Source organism: Rousettus aegyptiacus, unplaced genomic scaffold, assembly GCF_014176215.1.
Source record: "Rousettus aegyptiacus isolate mRouAeg1 unplaced genomic scaffold, mRouAeg1.p scaffold_m13_p_5, whole genome shotgun sequence".
NCBI lineage: Eukaryota > Metazoa > Chordata > Mammalia > Chiroptera > Pteropodidae > Rousettus > Rousettus aegyptiacus.
This window is the reverse complement of record NW_023416308.1, coordinates 67,152,318-67,170,952: the sequence shown is the minus strand read 5'-3', so window position 1 is coordinate 67,170,952 and position 18,635 is coordinate 67,152,318. Positions and strand designations below refer to the sequence as shown.

Below are 18,635 nucleotides of genomic sequence, written 5' to 3'. Positions count from 1 at the left end.
CCCTTCGACAGATTCCTAGCTCATTCACAATAAAAATCAAAGTCTTTGTAATAGCCAAAAAATTCCAATATAATCTGTTCTCCTACCACAACCAAGCTCATTTCCTACTGATATCTCTCAATCAAAAGTCCATCATACTGGACTACCATTATTTCTGGAACAACCTAGGCATGCTCCTATCTAAGGTCTTTCATTGAAAGGCAAATGCTCTTTCCCCTCCAAATAGCCATGTCTCAGTTCCTCAGCTCCCTCAAGTCTTTATTCAAATATCTTCTTAGCAGGGCTTTACTAACCGCTCCATTTAAAATGGAAGCCTTTATCTCCCTCCGTGGTACTATTTATTCCCATCCCCTGCCCTATTTTTCTCTATACTATAAGTTTGTATATTGCTGATATAGACCGCTTAACTCCCATGAGAGCAGGAATATCTGTTCTGTATATATCTATATCAGTGTTTGACACATCATAGGTGCTCCTTAAATATTTGTTCAATTAATAAATTAATGAAAAGCTTATGAAAATACATCAGAAAGAATAATTATATCAGTAAGACTATTTTAAGTGGTAATTTTAAATTTCTCAAAATAGCTGAGATGCAATGAAGAATTAGAAGGGAAAGGTTCGAGTCATTAAAATGATATCCGGCATCTTCTAGATTAAACACTAGAAGCTAAGTCATATTATTAACTGAGATCCATATTTTTATTCTGTTAAATTTTCATAGTGTTGCAAATATAAATTTTTCATATTATTAGCAGTAACCTCAAAAAAGAGCAGGATATGTAAACAAGTAAAATTTGCATGTTTTAATAGGTCTAGCAATTTTAAATGATACGGTCTTGATTGTTGCATACCAGCAAACTTCAAGAAATTGCCTGGCAAAGCAGTAATATAATTAACCCAATGTATTTTTCTGACCTCATAAATTACATTCTTCCATGCCCTGAGCTCTTGGCACAAAAACCCTAAAAACAAATGCAAAATTCCTACTGTATTAACTATAAAATATTCCAAATACAAGAATTCTTTTTAAATGAATATCTTTTTCAACATAGTACTTTTCATCTAAGAATATAATGACTTAGATTTTTTAAAGCAAAAACAAATAAAATTTTAAGGTAGTTATATTACCAAAATTTAAAAGCCGACCATCAGTAGTAAATTAGCTTTTCCCTCATTCACCAAATTATGTTAGCTTCTATTATATTCCATGAACTCTGTTAAGCATTAGGGTTAAGAGAGTGAACACAACAACCAAGTCCCCGCCCTCAAGGGGATTATATGACAGTTGAGAGGGAAACACCACCACAAATAAACAGCACAAATAAATATATGTTGAGAAATTCAATAAAAACAAATTAGAGTAAGGAAAGAGTGATGGAAAAAGCATGGCTATTTTAGATAGGATGGTTAGAAAAGGCCTGAGGAGATGGCAATTAGATAGGCAGACAGGCACTGAAGGAGTAAGAAAGTGGTCAAACACCAGCAGGCAGAGGAAACAGCAAATACAAATAAATCCCTGATGTAGAAAGCTTGCTCAAGGAAGTGTTCTGTTAGGTCAGCGGGGAAGGGCCAGCCAGATGCCTGCCTGGGGACTTCCCAGCCCGATATCGGGAATCCAGACCTCTCAGACTGACATCTGAATCCTGATGCCCAACTGATAAAGGACCACCCTAAAGCCAGCCGCCCAACTGATAACGGCCCACCCTAAAGCCCTGGCACCACTACCCCAACCCAGATGCTCAACTGACACTCCCCATTCTATACCCTATCCCCACATAACCCTATAAAAACTATGCCCTCCCATCCCAGGGTGCAACTTCTCTGGCCCCTCTCCTCTGGACCAGTGAACCTCGCCCGGGAGCCTTCTCCCAATAAAGGCTTGCTTTTAAAACTTCTCTCAGCATGTCACACATTTACCTTACATGTTCAAGGCCAACATGATTGGAGGGTAGCTGGCAATGCTGAGAATGTTAGTAGAAGAGGTGAGAGAGGTAGCCAGGAGTCAGATTGTATCAGGCCTTATACTCATGATAAGGACTTTGAATTTTGTTTGGATAGTGATAGGAAGCCAAGGGAGTATTTTTAAAATAGTGAGATAAATTACCTTTTGTTTCAAAAGGTCACTTTGGTTGCTACACAGGGAATAGATTGGGACAAGAGTGAAAACAGGTTATCGGTTAGGCAATAGACCAGATAAGAGACTGTAGTGACTTAGACCAGATGACATGATGAAGATGGTAAGAAGTGGTAGAATTCTGGACTTAATTAGAAAATGTGGCATCAGGATTTGCAAATAAATTAGGTTAAATTGTGAAGGAAAGACAGGAATCATTGATGACTTCTGGCCTGAGTAGGTAAAAAATGATAGCATTTACTGAGAAGGTGAAGACTAGAAGAGGAAAAGTTTGGGAGAAGGGGAGAGATCAAAAGTCTGTAACTATGCAAATCTTAACTTCTTTAAAATGACCTTTTTTCTTCTCTTTCTCCTTCATTCAAACTGGCCTTGGGCTCACTTGCTTCTTTTCTTTCATTATCCTTCTGTATATTGCTCCACCACTCCCTTAATCATTAAGCCCTTAGGTTAGCATCAAACACTCTTAAGAACAAAGCCTCAGGTCTGCTGACCACAGAAACAGAGTTTTGGTTAAACTAAAGATAACATCTTGCAGCACATCCATTAGCATCCCCTTGAAACCAGACAGAACACCACCATGACTGACATTAGGACCTGATGCAATTATCAACTGCCTCCCACCCAACTCCTTTAGCTACTAATGAGTTTCCCCTATATGACCTATCCCCTAGAGGTCATCAGGGATCCAGGTCTTTGAGTGCCAGCTCACCTGTGCCCTCGGGCTTGGTGCCATTTCCTTAAATAAACCTCTGTTTTCTTTGCTGCAAACACCTGTCAGTGCCTCTTTTGGCTATCAACACGTGCAGACAAAATGAACCCCTTGAGTTTGGTAACAAGTCCAGTCCATATTAAGTTTCAAAATGCTTGATAGATATCCAAGTGACAGATACTACATAGGCTACATAGAAGTCAGACATACGTGTGGGTATCATCACCCTGTAGATAATATTTAAAACCATGGGACCGAATGAGCCTAAGTAGTAAGTATAAATGGGGGAATGGTGAGGCTAAGAACTTAGCCTAGGGTACTTCAACATTTAAATCAAGGGGAAAAAAAAGAAAGTGGAAGAGACTGGGTATGTCAAATGTTGCTGAGAATGTGATAAATCCTGAAAATTAACCAATGAAATGGGCAACATGGCAGTCTCTAAAACTATTTTGAGTTCCTGGATCCAATTTCAACTGGGTTGGGAGAGAGTTTCCCACACAACAATTCTCAGAAGGGTGTCAGAGAATTCAACTCAATTCTGATACAATCTACCAGGAGAAAGTGTCAGAATCCACAGGTTGAAGGTTCAATCTTACAAGACTGCACACGTCCCAGCCCTAGCTTAGAAGCCAATAACAAGCCCAGACTGTTATCTGTGCTTCTAACCAACTGGCCACAAATTGGAGGTTCTAACAATCCCCTCCAACTCAGGATGCCAATTTTAAGTCCAGGTTGTTACCTGTACTTCTGACCAACTGGCTACAAAGTAGAGGTTGCCCCTTCCTCCTCCTTGGGTTTGATTAACTTGCTAGAGTCTTACAGAACTCAGAAATATTTTACTTACAATATCACCAGTTCATTACAAAAGGATATGAGGCAGGAAAAACCACATGGAAGAGCTGCATCAAGTAAGGTGTGGGGAAAGGGTGTGGAGCTTCCCCTCCTTCTCCAGGAGTATCGCTCTCCTCCAAGCTCCACATGTTTACTAATCCAGAATCTCTCTGAAGCCCTCCTTTTGGGTTTTTATGGGGGCTTCATTACATAGGCATGATCGATTAACTTACTGGCCATTAGCAACTGAACTCAATCTCCAGCTCCTCTCCCCTCCCCAGAGATGGGAGGAAGACTGAAAGTTCCAACACTCTAATTACATAGTTGGTTCTCCTGGCAACAAGCCTCCTCTCAGATTACCAAAGCGCTTTCCAAAAGTTACTTCGTTAACATAACAAAAGATGCCTATCGCTCTTATCACAGGAAATCCCCAGGGTTTTAGGAGTTGTGAGCAATAACAGTGGCCAAAAAAAACACAAACATATGTGAGAAATATATTTTGGCCATCTAAGTAACCAGATGTATTTTTTTTATATAAATCACAATATCACAGTATCCTTGACAAGTACAATCTCATCAGGGTGGAAAGGAGAAAAGCCTAATTTGGAATAGCTTCAAGAGAAAATGGGGGATGAAGAAGCATAGACTGGGAGTATAAACAACTCTGGTGATATATTTTGCTCTAAAAGGGATTAAGAGAAATGGGAGAAGGGCTACATGACAGGAACTATGGCCTTAAGGAGAAGAATGCAGTCACTGTTAAATCATGGCCCAGAAAGAAAGGGACCAGAAGAATAAATATCCCAACCTCTCTTTCTTCCCTATTTTCTAATTTTCTGTTAATACCTTCCATTGGCCAACTCAGACAGAAGCCAGAAAACAAGAGAAGACAAAGAGAAGGGAGAAGACAGATGAAGAGAATAAATGTTAAAAATGACAGCAAGAGGAAACATTCAGTACATGCTAGGCATTGTTTGAAATGCAATATATATATTAACTTATTTACTCTCACAACGGTCCTACGATATAAGTACTTTTATTATCACCATTTTACAGAGAAGGATGTTGGGACACAGAGTGCTTATGAACCTTGACCAGAGCCACTAAGTAGTAAGTGGAAGGGGAACCAGGATCAAACCCAGGCAATCTGGCTCCAGAGTACACACTCTTAACCCTAATTCTAGACTGTTTATTTAAGGAAATTAGTGTGCTAACAGGAATAATTGAGTAGGAAGGTAAATTAAGTGCAAAGAGAAAAAGAATAATAATAGTAGCACATTAGCTGAGCAAATGAGGAAAAATCAGGACACAATCTATTGTGAATGTTCTCTAATTGCCCAACCGAATCATCTTTTTTCCTTTATCCACACTGCTATATGCCCTGTGAAGCTGATCTTAACAGACTATATCACCCGGCTTCCTTGTCCTCTGGTGTCCTATTGGTGTCCACAAATGGGAAGCACCAGCAGAAGATCATAGAAGGGAGGAAAGAGGGATTGGAATGTTTATTAGCCCAGCTTTCTCCTTGCTGAGCCTGGTTTGGCATTGGCTATGTTCGTCTCCTTAAAGCCATAGCTTTTCTCAGGCAGCTCTCTGTGTTAGAGTAACAGTTCTCTCTCCTTGCGCCTTCAGGATTCTCTGTTCCTGGCCCCCAAGTGTTCCTGGTTAGTCCCTTTAACTCTGCCCAGACCTTAGTAAACAGATCCTTCGTTAAACTCTCTGAAAAGCCCTTTTGTTACCTTTCAGGACTCTGACTTCAAACCCTACTCAAGAGGAGGACTGGACCAAGGATTAAAGGAAAGACAGTTTATCTACTATAGTAAAAGGGAAGGCAAAGTATCTGGACACAGATGTAGGTAGATTGGTAGATTAAGTGATGAAAGATGAGGAAATTCTCTTTTGATAGTTTTCATTGCCTCAATAAAATAAGAAAAGTCAGAAGTTAATGTTGAAGAAGATGAGGTATATTGCATTTGATGAGAAAGAAGGTATGAAATGTTCCCTGTGAGAAAAAGAAAGTGAACTATCCAAGGATCATAAATTTAAAGTGAAACCAGTTAACAAGGTTGTGTGTATTGCTCCAGCAATATTTGACTGCATTAGAGCAGTCATGAAATAGGCAGAGATGGGTTTAACCAGAGGCTGTTTTTTGCCAGCAGCTAAAGAGCACAACAATAAAATTGAAGATGTATGCAAATAAGTAATTATAGTAATGAATCATGTATTCTAAGCTGGATAAGGAGGGATGTAAAGACTTACAGTAGCTATCATGGAAATGTACAGGGCTGATGGTTCAGTAGTGCTTACAGGATCAAAAAATGATTGACATGGGAAATATAAAAATAAACTGCATTGATAGAAGGTGATGAGTGATGGTCAGAGAGTGGAGATTTTAGAGGTGTATGGTTAATAATGATAAGATACAGAGTAAAACATAAGAGTGGGAAGATGTGATGTAGTAAAGGAAGAGATTATTACTAGAAAGGAGATAAAGGGGCTGATCCAAGAAATAAATTGTCCACAAAGCCAAAATAATGACAATAATTCTAATTTGAAGATACAAATTATCATGTAGACTATTACTGTCCATTTTCCTATAACCTTTGTCCCATATGCAGAGTTCCTCCTCATAATCATCCGCATTTAGAAAGAAATCCATTGCAATAGCTCACCTCTTCCATGTCACAATTATAAATACTCAAATTCAGGAAATGGAAGTATCCTGCATCAAAACTTGTTTAGTACTTGCAGAGAGAGCCCTGTTAAATATGTTAAATTTTCCATATTTCCAGGAGTTCCATTTCTAGAAAAAGATATAGTTAAAAAATTAGATTTGTGTAAGAAAAATGGCAAGAAGAACATAAACACATATTCTGAAAAATTACTAAATGTAGCCCTCTACCTAAAATAAACAGGTTTTATTAATGATATTATCTCAATTAATGAAATCTGAAATTCACCTTTATATTTATATTTATTGTCCTATTTTGATCAATTCAAGAGCTCTTAAACTCTTCAAAAAACCTCCAGTAGCTATCATTTCTAAAGCACAGGCTTGTTTCTCAAGTAATTGTTTATTTTCAAATGGTTTATTTTCAAAACTCAAGGTTTTTCTTGAATAATTATTTAATAGTCAGTATAATTTGTGTTCATAAGTTTTAAAATGCTTTAAACTTTTAGAGATTCATGATTAAGGCATTTTGTAAGAACTGGCATGTCCACTGGAGTTCGGTGACTCTAGACACATTTGATTACTCAGTTCTTAAAAATGCAGTCTTACGAGGAGAATTCTAATCTTATGGTTTCATGAAGGTTAATAATAATTCCGACACCAACCTGGAAACTGAATATAAGGTGGAACCCTGGGACTCAGAAACTAAAAATAAGAAAAATTTATTTTACATAGTATATCTGTAGTCTATTATTGAAATGTTTGGAATTCCTAGCCTAGTCTAAGAAGTTCCTGGGAACTGAGCAACAAGTGATATTGATGATAAATGTTTTCTAAGCAACTCTTAGGACTGACTCATGTAAACAAAGTAAGGTCGACCCAATGCCTCTCGTTCTCCTCCACTCCTATATTTGCTAGGAGCCAGAGCTAACAGGATGAAGGGGAAGCCTTTTCTATGAGATACTTGTAGGATACTTCTTTTTCCATTGCTCCTCCTTGTGGTTAATTCTTTCTAACACTCAATACCAAATTTGAAATGAGTATGAGAAGGTAAAAGAAGGTAAGTATGAGATCTATGCTTTAGTATAGTGGGCTCACACATACAACTTTCACCATACCATGGACCTGAACACAAAATGTATAGTTCTTTACAGTCCCGTTGTTTATCCAGATGCTTCAGAAGCCCTTAAACTCTGGTTAATGAGGGAAAGTGACCATTCAATCCATTTTAGGGACTGATTCAATAATTTAAACAGTCTCTCTCAGCTCAAAGTGCTCATTCATATAGCTTATCCCTCTCCTACTTATCTCTCTCTAAAATAATACCCAGTTGTATGGGAATAGATAGTGGGGCTGTAGTTTATCCACCATCATAGTCTTGAGAGTAAAAATAGGTTCGGGCCATTGAACTGCATGCTGTCCTTTGGCTGCTCTAGTCCTTGATCAATGTCCCTGTCCATCTGGTCACTGGGCATACTGCTGGCCTCTTATGCAAAAGTATGTTTGGTGGAACTTGGTGTCCTTTTTTTTTTTTTGGCTCAAGCAAAGCTCCTAGGTGCTCTGCCTAGCTGACAACACTCGTCTTGGGCTCTACTGATACTATATTCCTACATTCCTCCTTTAGGTTGTATTATAATTCCCACTCAGCAAAGACATTGACCAGAACTTCCCTGAGATGCTGCCTTAATGCCAGCAACTGCCTACCTTCAGATTTTTCTCTATAGTAAAAATAAAACCCTATTTGCATAAGCTTTCTGCTCCTTCCAAATGAGTATATTTCTAACTTAAACAAGAATCTAACACAGTACCAAGCATGCATCAACACTCACTTAGTCATCCATTTATTTAACAAATATTTATTTAGTAGCTATTATATGCTAGACACTAAGCTAATATAAAAGATACGGCAATGAATAAGACAGGCAAAACAGCTGTTCTTATGGAATTTACACTCTAGTGGAGAAAGTAATGCAAAAAAAACACATAAACAAAATTTCTCACAGTAATACACAGTGACAAAATAAAACAGATAATGTGATAGATGTAACAGGGTGAGGTGGAGGTGGAGAGAGAAGTGAAAAGCACTTTAAAGGTACTGAGACTTAAATGATGAGATAAGCCCATAAGGCAAAGATCTGGGTAAAAAGGTACTCCAAATTAAAGAAAAGCAAATGAAAATGTCTTGTCCAGTATTTAGGAATGGAAAGAAGGCCAGTGTGGCTAGAGTACAGTAAGAGGGAAGAGTGTTAAGAGATGCACTAAGAGGTAGACAGAAGTGATGGGGAACCTTACATGTGAAAAGTCTGAATTTCATTCCAAGGATAATAGATAACTACTAGAAGGTTTCAATTAATAAATAGCAGCTAAGTATTTTTAAGCAAACATAATACAATATGTGAATTTGAAGAGTTCAATTAATTCCTTATGATTTTACTGTTTAATCCAAATAACTATTTATTTCATAGTACTTATCACAATTGTATTTATTTGTTTAATGTCTGTCTTACTTAGCAGACTGTGAGCTCTATGAAAATAGAGTTCACATTTCTCTTGCCACTAAATCCTCAGAGCCTGAAAGTTTCTTTTCAATCATGGGGATTCAAAATATATTTTAGCAAATAAAAAAATGTAATGATGGAATAAATATTCCATGGCAGACCCTGTGCTCTACCCTAAATTAAAACTAGTCCCTGCATTCAAGATGTTCAGTCTACTGAGGGTGACAACATGTAATTAATTAACAACAATACAATAATTAGTGTTGCCCCAGACATATGAACAAACGTTATAAGAACATAAGGGAGAAAGTGACTAACTCTGCTTAAAGGTAGAAAAAGTATTAAGAAAAAAAAAAATTTTTTTAATAGCCATGTAACTGGAAGCTGTGAGTCTTATCAAAATGTTTCTAAAACCAAAGGTATTTCTCTACATATGTGGAATCTTATGAATCTATAAGCAAATAAACTATTTCCCAAAGCCCAAATTTGTTCTTGAAATAAATATGTATGCTATGTTTCCCAAATCTTTATTTAAAATGATGCAAAGAACTATTTACAAGGTATAGGACATTGAAAAGAATATCAGCATATCAAAGAGCTGTTCTTCTGTCCCAAAAGCTGGAGTAAACTTAGTGGTTGACTCCATCATTCACTTCAGAAACCTTTCCCAATTTCTTTTTTAAACTTTCACGTTTTTTGGTGAAAAAATTAAATTTTAAAAGTTAAATTTTCGCATGATCAAATTTATGTATTTTTTTATTTATTTCATTCACTTATTTTATAGAATAGTCAGTCATTTCTAACCAAATTCAGTTAAAGAATTATCGCTATTTTTTCTGAGTTTTTTTTGTTGTTGTTATTGCTGTTTGTTTTTTCCTTTTAAATATATAACAGAACCCTACTCAGTCTATTCTAGCGCATAGCATGAAGTGAAGAGCAGTTCATTTTTCTCCCAAATAGATCATTTCTTAACATTTTCTTATATAATCTATTTCTACGTGGTTTATGAGGATTTATAATAAGTTTTAAAATATCTCAGAATCTATCTGTTGTGTCACTTGTGTGCCAGTTTTTATTATTATTGCTTTCTTCTTAGTGTTTTTCAAAAAATCCCCAGCTTCTATTACTTGTTTACTTTTTCAGATGAACTTGGAGATTTTTAAAAATTTTTATTTGACTTTTTTTAATTTTTATTTTTATTATGGTGACATTGTTTAATGAAATCAAGTAAGTTTCAGGTGTACAGTTCCACAGGCATGTACATACATTGCATTGTATGTTCACCGTCCATTGTTAGATTTCTTTCTGTCATTACATATTTGACCCCCTTTTCCCCATCTACCTCCTCTCTCCACTACCCTCTACTCTCTGGTAACCATTAGTCTATGGCCCATGTCCATGAGTCTCTGTTTGTTTGTCCTGCTCATTTGTTGCTTTTAGGTTTATCTCCCACATATAAGTGATATCATGTGATTTTCAACTTTTTCTGTCTGGCTTATTTCATTTAGCATGATTATCTCGAAGTCCAACCATGTTGTCACAAATGGCAGTATTTCATCTCTTCTTATGGCTGAGTAATATTCCATTGCATATATATGCCAAAACTTCTTTATCCAATCCTCTATCATAGGAAACTTCAGGTGCTTCCACGTCCTGGCCACTGTGAATAATGCTGCTATGAACATCAATGTGCAAATATCTTTTTGGATATGGGTTTTCAGTCTTTGGGGTAAACACCCAGTAGAGGGATTGCTGAATAATATGGTAGATCAATTCTTAGTTTTTTGAGGAATTTCCATACTGTTTTCCACAGTAGCTGTAGCAATTTGCAGTCCCACCAGCAGTGTATGAGGGTTCCTTTTTCTCTGCATCCTCTGCAACACTTGTTATTACTTGTCCTGTTGATTATAACTATTCAGGTGTGAGATGGTATCTCATTACGGTTTTGATTTGCATTTCCCTAAAAGCTAGCAGTGTTGAGCATCTTTTCATGTTTTTTGGCCATTTGTATGTTTTGGGGGGAGAAATGTCTGTTCAGGTCCTATGCCCATTTTTTAATTGGATCCTTCGTTTTCTGTTGTTATTGAGTTGTATGTGTTCTTTGTATATTTTGGATATTAGGCCCTTATCGAAAGCATTGTTTGGAAATATATTTTCCCATTGGGATGGTTATCTCTTTACCTTGTTGATGGTTTCTTTTGCTGTGAAGAAGCTTTTTAGTTTGTAGTCCCGTTCATTTATTTTAGCTTTTACTTCCCTTGCTTTTGAGGTCAAATTCATAAAATCCTCTTTAAATCCAAGGTCTATGAGTTTAGTTCTTATGTTTTCTTCTATGCAATTTACTGTTTCAGGTCCTTAATACATTTTGAGTTAATTTGGGTGTATGGTGATAGATAACAGTTATTCTTTTGCAGGTGGCTTTCGAGTTTTCCCAGCACCATTTATTGAAGAGACTTTCCTTTCTCCACAGTATGTTTTGGCTTTTTTGTCAAAAATTATTTGCCTATATAAATATGGGTTTACTTCTGGACTCTTGATTCTGTTCCACTGGTCTCTGTGTCTGTTTTTCTACCAATACCATGCCATTTTGATTATTGTCGCTTTGTAGTATAATTTGAAGTCAGGTAGAGTGATGCCTCCAGCCTCATTCTTTTTTCTCAGGATGGCTTTGGTAATTTGGGGTCTTTTGTGCTTCCATACAAATCCGATGATTTTTTGTTCTATTTCTTTAAAAAATGCTGATGGAATTTTGATAGGTACTGCATTAAATCTGTATAATACTTTTATAAAAAGTATTAAGAAAATTTTAACCATGAAAGTAATAAATATTTATGTCCTAGGATGAATATTTATACTAAGGAAGAACATCTATATCGTGTTCTATTAATTATGTTAGTTTTACAGTTCAATAGAACATATGTAATCTATTGACAATTTTTTTTACCATGTTATTGCTATAATATTTCAAGAGGTCTTGAAAGAATTTCTTCCTAAAATGTTTTAGAATCTTCTCTATATTTTTGATATTTTGGACATCAAATCCCTGCATCTGAAAGTTAAATTCGAGGCTAAAAAATTCATAAAATTTCCATGCTGACTATAGAAAGATCTAGATGGAGAAACCTGTTGTGTTCTGCTTTTTTGCCAGCTACCATATATTAATGATATTGACCACCACCAAATTTTCATTTATTATGTACTTAACAAAAATCACCAGATCATTTTATGTTCTCAACAAACTTTTGGGGGTTCATTACCTTACTCTGTATAGAAGTCTCATATGTCATCAAGAGAAATTAATTTTTCCTCTTTCAGTATAGCACAAATAAAAGCATCCTTCATTTTAAAACAACAAACCTTATAAGCACCCAAAATACATAAATTTAGTTAAATGGTGCCATCTGGTGACATAAATCCTGCAGCAAATACACAAAATCTAGAGCTAAGAATGGCAATAAATCCTCTTGATGGCACCCAATCTAAACTGTCAAATATAACTTAAGAAATACTGGATCCTGCCTGACATGAAAAACATAACTAATCACACTCAGTATATGGCAGTTAACAGTGGAAAGAATAATTGTTTGGGTCACAATTTATGCTTGCCACACTTGTTTTTCAAGTTTACCTTCACACTTAAAGAAGTTTTTGGAAGAGATTTAAATCTAATGTGATACCTTAGCCAACTCCTAGAGGATATTTTAAAGTTATGTATATGAAAAACATCTTGAGCCCCTGTTCCAGCCAAATCTATTTCCTTACTCTCCTTCTTACCTCAGTAAATCTGTGTAATTTCTTCACCTCAAGTACCATTTCCCTAAGAAGGCCTTCCCTGATTCCACTGCTAAGGGTAAGCTACTTGCTCAAGGCACCCTCTGTAGCATTTATCACAACTGCAAATAAATACTATTTATGCAATTTTGTTTAATGTTTATGTTCCCAGTATATATATATATATATATATATATATATATATATATATATATATATATATATATATATCATAATGCCTGGCACAGTTTTCAGTAAATATCTTTTGGATGAATGGATGGATGGATGGATGGATGGGAAAAACATCCTTCACTATCCTTTCTTCTCACTCAATTCTATCAGTGACAAGATCTAGCTCATTTACATTTTATATAAAAGCTTCCCTAGCAACACCAATCTATGATAATCCCATGCTCCTCTGAACTCCTACAGCACTTTGGTCTAGCCTCAGAGTTTAGTCTTTGATTATATCCTGTCTTGTACTCATTTGTATGCATGTGTATGCTACCTTTCCAATTGACCCTAACCTCCTTAAAGGTAGAGATTTGCCCTTTAATAATATCCATCTGCATATGTCCATGTAAATAGGGAAACATTTCAGAAATACTTAATTATTTTTACTCAGTTGCAATAACTAAAATAACTGCACTTTCTTTACTTAAACATATATTGTAAAAAATAAATAAATAAATAAGTGGAAACATACTAGATCTTAGTATATAAGAATTTAACAGTCACCACTTTGACCAGTTAAGACTTATTTGAAGGTTCATGACATGTAGTAATTTATTTGTCTCACTGGAGTACATGCTTTGAGGTTATGAATGGCAGCAACCACTTACCTAGTAAGTGAGCCTCAGAAGCATTGCAATGTTGCTTTGTGGTTCTCTATTCATTGCTCCATAGCTAGAAACTACAATTAAGTATCTAGAAGGAAAAAAGTCACTGAAATGTTTCAAATATACTACTGTATTTTTAAGAAAATTGGGTCCCATAATGATATTCATTAACTTATGGATTCTCAAAGCACTCAAGCTATATTCCAGAATAATAATGGCTCATTATACTTGTTAGAAAATCAAATCAAATCTTTATAAAATCCCAAGATTGAAAAAACACATTGTCATATTTTCCTGTTTATTAATAATATTCATATCACTTTCCTTGAATGGCCAAATATCCTGTTTAAAACACATGCTTCAGAATCACCTGGAAGGCTTAGTAAAACACTATCTGCTAAGTCCTGCTTCCACTCGATCTGGAGTGAAGCTCAAGAATTTGCAGTGCTAACCAAGTGCCCAGGTGATGCTGCTGCTGCTGCTCCAAGAAGGACACTTTGAGAAGCTCTGCTTTGGAGGATTAAAGCCAAGTTGTTCCAAATTCACATAACTATGTGGGCCTTCACATTTACTATAACCTATGAAAAACCTTTGACTTTCTTATGATCGAATGGTAAAAAAAAATTATACATTAACAATAAATAATTAAGACCAAACTAACCACGATGTTTTCAAATAGATGTTATTTTGAAATAAAAGTATTATATTAGAATTACTATATTATGAAAATATGCAGTTTTTTCTTCAAACTGAAATGTGATAAAACTTTTATACAGATTGATTTTGTAGCATTTGTCACCATTATGTTTAAATAGTTAACTAACTGCATATCTAATGTCTCCTTTCTCCCACTAGTTATTCTCACCCATAGGGCAAGGACTAACCTCTTCTCTATAGTTTACTATTGTGTCTCTATAGCCTACCACAACATCTAATACATAAAAGGTATTTAAAAAATAATTGTTGAATAAATGTATAAACAAAATTTGGCCACCTATTATTATTAAAAGTCCACATACAGGTGCTACAAAGTTTAATTAGACATAATTTTAACTCTCAAGCTACACACAGTCTATGGAAAGGGGCACAAATATATTCAATTTATAAGGCAATGTAATAGTGCTTTACAGTAATATGAACAAAATACTGAGAGATATAATGAAAAATGCTGCTTAAAGTTGCTAGCAAGTAGAGACATGGTACAAGGCTTCAACAAGGAGGTGATAAATCCCCATATGTGGTATCTCCACTGTCTCATTCCTATTAGTAGCAATCTCAAGTACCCATAGGGTTCTACATTAAGCTTTATCAAATGAAAAGCATTCTACTCTAACACAAAGTCTAACATGCAAGCCTCCAATAAGCAGGACAGCACTTTTCTAAGATATTGCTACTGGCAGGGTTTTAAGGAATAGACAGGTTTACTGTCCATTCTTCTCTAAATCTTTCCCAAAAAATTCCTTCTCAAATGCTATGCAGTGAAATTAAAATTCAAAAATATCTGGAGAAGTATAAAAACAATAAAAACATTGTATCTTACTCCTTCTTTACTTAAATGAATAAATAGCCTCTGTGCCTTGAAAATCTCAGAAGTTTAGCTGTACTCAATAAAACAAACCTAAATTAATTTGTAAAATATCATCAAGTTTCAATTCATTTCTATTCAAATTCTGTATTGTTAATAACGCAATCATCATAAAACTGTAATTATCCATTAGACAAAACTTTTTCCTTACTGTTACCACAAGATGTCACCCTAAGCCTAACATCTAAATGTTCAGCTTCTAGCACATTGCTGTTTTAGGTATATATATATTTTTTTACATTAGTGAACACTAATTACTAACTTTTAAAAACTTAAAGTGTCTTTTTCTACTGTTGTTATTAATAAATGGAAAATAAAAACAAAATACAGGGATTCTAGAAGCAAGGAGGTAGAAAGTTAATCAAATAGTTCATCTTTCTCCACGCTCACCATGTAACCTGCTATTTAGCAACTTTCTACCCTATTGTCAAAGAACCCATTTATAAAATGGTTTTTTTCATTGTAATACTAGTCAAAATTATATAAACAGAATTCTGTCCTCAAAGATTATACCACTTAAGACATATTAGCATTTTTTAAAGCATATGATGAAGGACCACAAAAGAAGGGTAGAATTCATTTTTAAAGTGATATTTTTCATTTGTAGAGAAAAGGCTTGGTTTCCTGGTCACGTGTAAATGTTACACCACATTCTACAACAATAGCATTTTACTTTACTATCCGTTTGTGTTGGGTTTCTGAATTATGATTCCCTTTTATTTCTTCAGTTAATTGAAATTCATGAAAGTACATTATTTCAATGTACTGGCTATCTAAATATCAGAACAATGGGTAAAACCACTATCTTCCCTCACTTATAAGCAAAAAAAAAAAAATTGCTGAAAGGAGTTGACTCACACAAAAAGCAAGTAATAGACCATAAACAAAGCTCTATTTATCAATGGTTCCCTACTTATCCTTTTATAAAGACATAATTCCCTTCAAGATGCTCAAGGCTATATGGTTTTTCTTCTTTTGTATCCTTAAAGAAAATGCACAGTGAAGCTACTCATTCAATAGCAATAAATTAGTAATCAGAATTTAGGAACCCTCATAGAATTGCATAGAAAATTATGTTTTGTTGTATAATGTTGCTCCATTCTTTGCAGTCTAGTTTATCCCAAAATGACTTTTAAAGACCAGCCAATGCAAATTTATCCATTCAAAGCTGGGCACGAGGATTACTTACATAATAGCTTTTTACAGATTATTGTTGCCTTTCATTTTTTAGAGAAATTCCAAGTACACTATAGGCTTTTTGCCAAGATATTTACCACTCACTCAAAACAATTACAAAATGCATTTCTTTGTCAGTCATTTGTCCTTTTATTCCCCATATAATAATGTTGCGATACCAAAAGGATGTGTTATCAAAGTATAGTAGAATTATCGAAAGCATCCAACAATACTCTTCCCAAGTCAAGTTCAAAAACTCAAATTCTCGAAGAAGACTTAGCTAGTCTTAATTAAACATATCATACAAATCTATTTAGAGATATAGCCATTCAGTTAATGGCCTTTACTAATTATCAACTAGATGAAACTATTAATTTTTAATTGAGAAATTTGTGCCTTAAAAATGTTCTCTAAAATGCTAGTCTCTAATGAAAGGATTTAAATTCTGCAAGAGTCCATTTAGAGTTGTTTTTATTTAATACCAACTAAGATGATTATAGTTATTTGTGCCATTAATTTTACAGGCCACAAGAGAATATTTTAAAGAACTTAATCCACAGGCAAAATAATCCTATAAAGCCTTTTTCTTTTATTTTTATTCAATAGACTGATCAAATTTTCAAAATTTAATGGTTTTTAAAATTACATTTAAAACATACAGGGAGTTTTGTCAATAACTGTAGACATTTATAATAAAAACATAGATAACATACTCGAGATTAATCTTCATAAATTCTCATTTTTAGGTTCGTATATCAGTAACCACTAGACCTAAAAAAGTAATAATAATGTCTGGTAGACTCAGTTATTTCTTGAAAATGTACTATTTAAGCTAAGTAAATTATACAATATAATCGAGTGGGGTTTTTTAAATTGTTTAGTTGGTTATTTTTGTTGAGGGGAGATGTTTGTTTATATCTTTTGTGACTTTAACTCTTAAAATATCATTAAAAAGACTAAAAGTTATCAGTAAAAATGTCAAATATATATGTATGAAGACATACATAAATAAACCAAGTCCTTGATTTTCTTCACAATTTTTAATAGATTAGAGAATAAACATAAAATTAAACTTTATGTAGCTAGATTCATTACAAATTGACAAAAGATTCCAAAGCACAGAGGTTTTCATCAATAAACTTTTAAATTTGGACCATAAACTTTCACAAGAGAAGCAAAAAAAAAAAAAAGGAAAAGAATATTTTAATTTTTGTTTTAAGAAGAGACTAAAAGTAGAACTATGATTCTGACAGAGCAGAATGTGACCCATCATTTTTTGCGCTAGACAGTTCCTTCTCTAGCATGTTTTTCCTCAATTTTTTGCAACAAACTACTCAGGTTTTTTCCTGTGTTAACTTTCCTTCTTATATAAAACATTCTTTCAATATTTGTTTTTTAATAACCTGTACTTTGTTTCTATTCTGTAACAGTTCTTTTTTAGGCTAACTTTAAATAAGAAAAAAAAAAAATCTTTCCTTCTACTATCAAGGAAAATTATTCTAGTTTTAAATTTGGTTAAAATCATGTTCTTTGACCACATCACTCAAACTATTAAAGTTCAGTTCTAACCATTAAGATAAGACATAATTTTTAGTACATACCTAGCAAAGCTTGAAACAAACTGCTCCTAAAGATACTCATCACCTTTTTAACAGCGCTTTTCAACTGCTGCTCCTCTGGTTTCCTTAATTTTTTGCAGTATTCTTCCAGTAATGATAAAGCTCGGTCAGTATCTGAAAAACATGATTTAAAAATTCTATCTTATGGTCTGAGAAAAATAGTGAGCTAACATTAAACTATTCTATGGTTGTATTCTTAATTTTATGACACAAAATAATGTAATAAAATAATCATAAAATCCATAAATTACCACATGAAATTGTGCATTACACTCTCAACTCACATTTTTATTTCTGTAGTCCTGTCTTTCAAAAGAATCTGTAACTATGAAACAAAACAAAAGTCCTGAACACAATGCTGGCCAAGTGGTGTTCACATAGTAGTTGTGATTTTGTCTTGTCAGAAAAATTATCTTTAGGTTGATGACTTCCTACAAAATAATGTCCAGATCCCTTAACTTGACCACCCTCCCATGGTCTTTTTACAACATATTTTCAGCCTCATTCCTACTATATATTCTACCCTCTTTATGCATACACACAGTGCCTAAGTCACATTGGATTACTCACTTTCCCCCTCCACTTCCCACCACACACACACATTCTCTATTTTTCTTACCATTGTACTTTTATTTGCTCCTACTGTTCCCTATATTGGATATGCTCCCCCATACCACCACCTCTCCCTAGAATCAATGCACTATATGGGAAAGGGTTTGTTATCAGCTAGATCTCAGTCTAAAATCTACTTAGTAGCTGTGTGTGACCTTTAACAAACTGTTTAACCTCTCTGAGCTTC

General features: G+C 34.6%; 1 protein-coding gene across 7 annotated transcripts in view; it reads right to left on the bottom strand.

Annotated features, from left to right (window-relative positions):
- DLG2 (discs large MAGUK scaffold protein 2) overlaps positions 1 to 18,635 on the bottom strand; it is a 1,668,408-nt gene that overhangs the window by 1,633,176 nt on the left and 16,597 nt on the right. For all 7 annotated transcript variants that reach the window (XM_036221811.1, XM_036221806.1, XM_036221807.1 and 4 more), the window contains exon 2: positions 17,819 to 17,950. In XM_036221811.1, the coding sequence (XP_036077704.1) occupies positions 17,819 to 17,950 (132 nt within the window). The remainder of the gene's footprint in view (positions 1 to 17,818; positions 17,951 to 18,635) is intronic.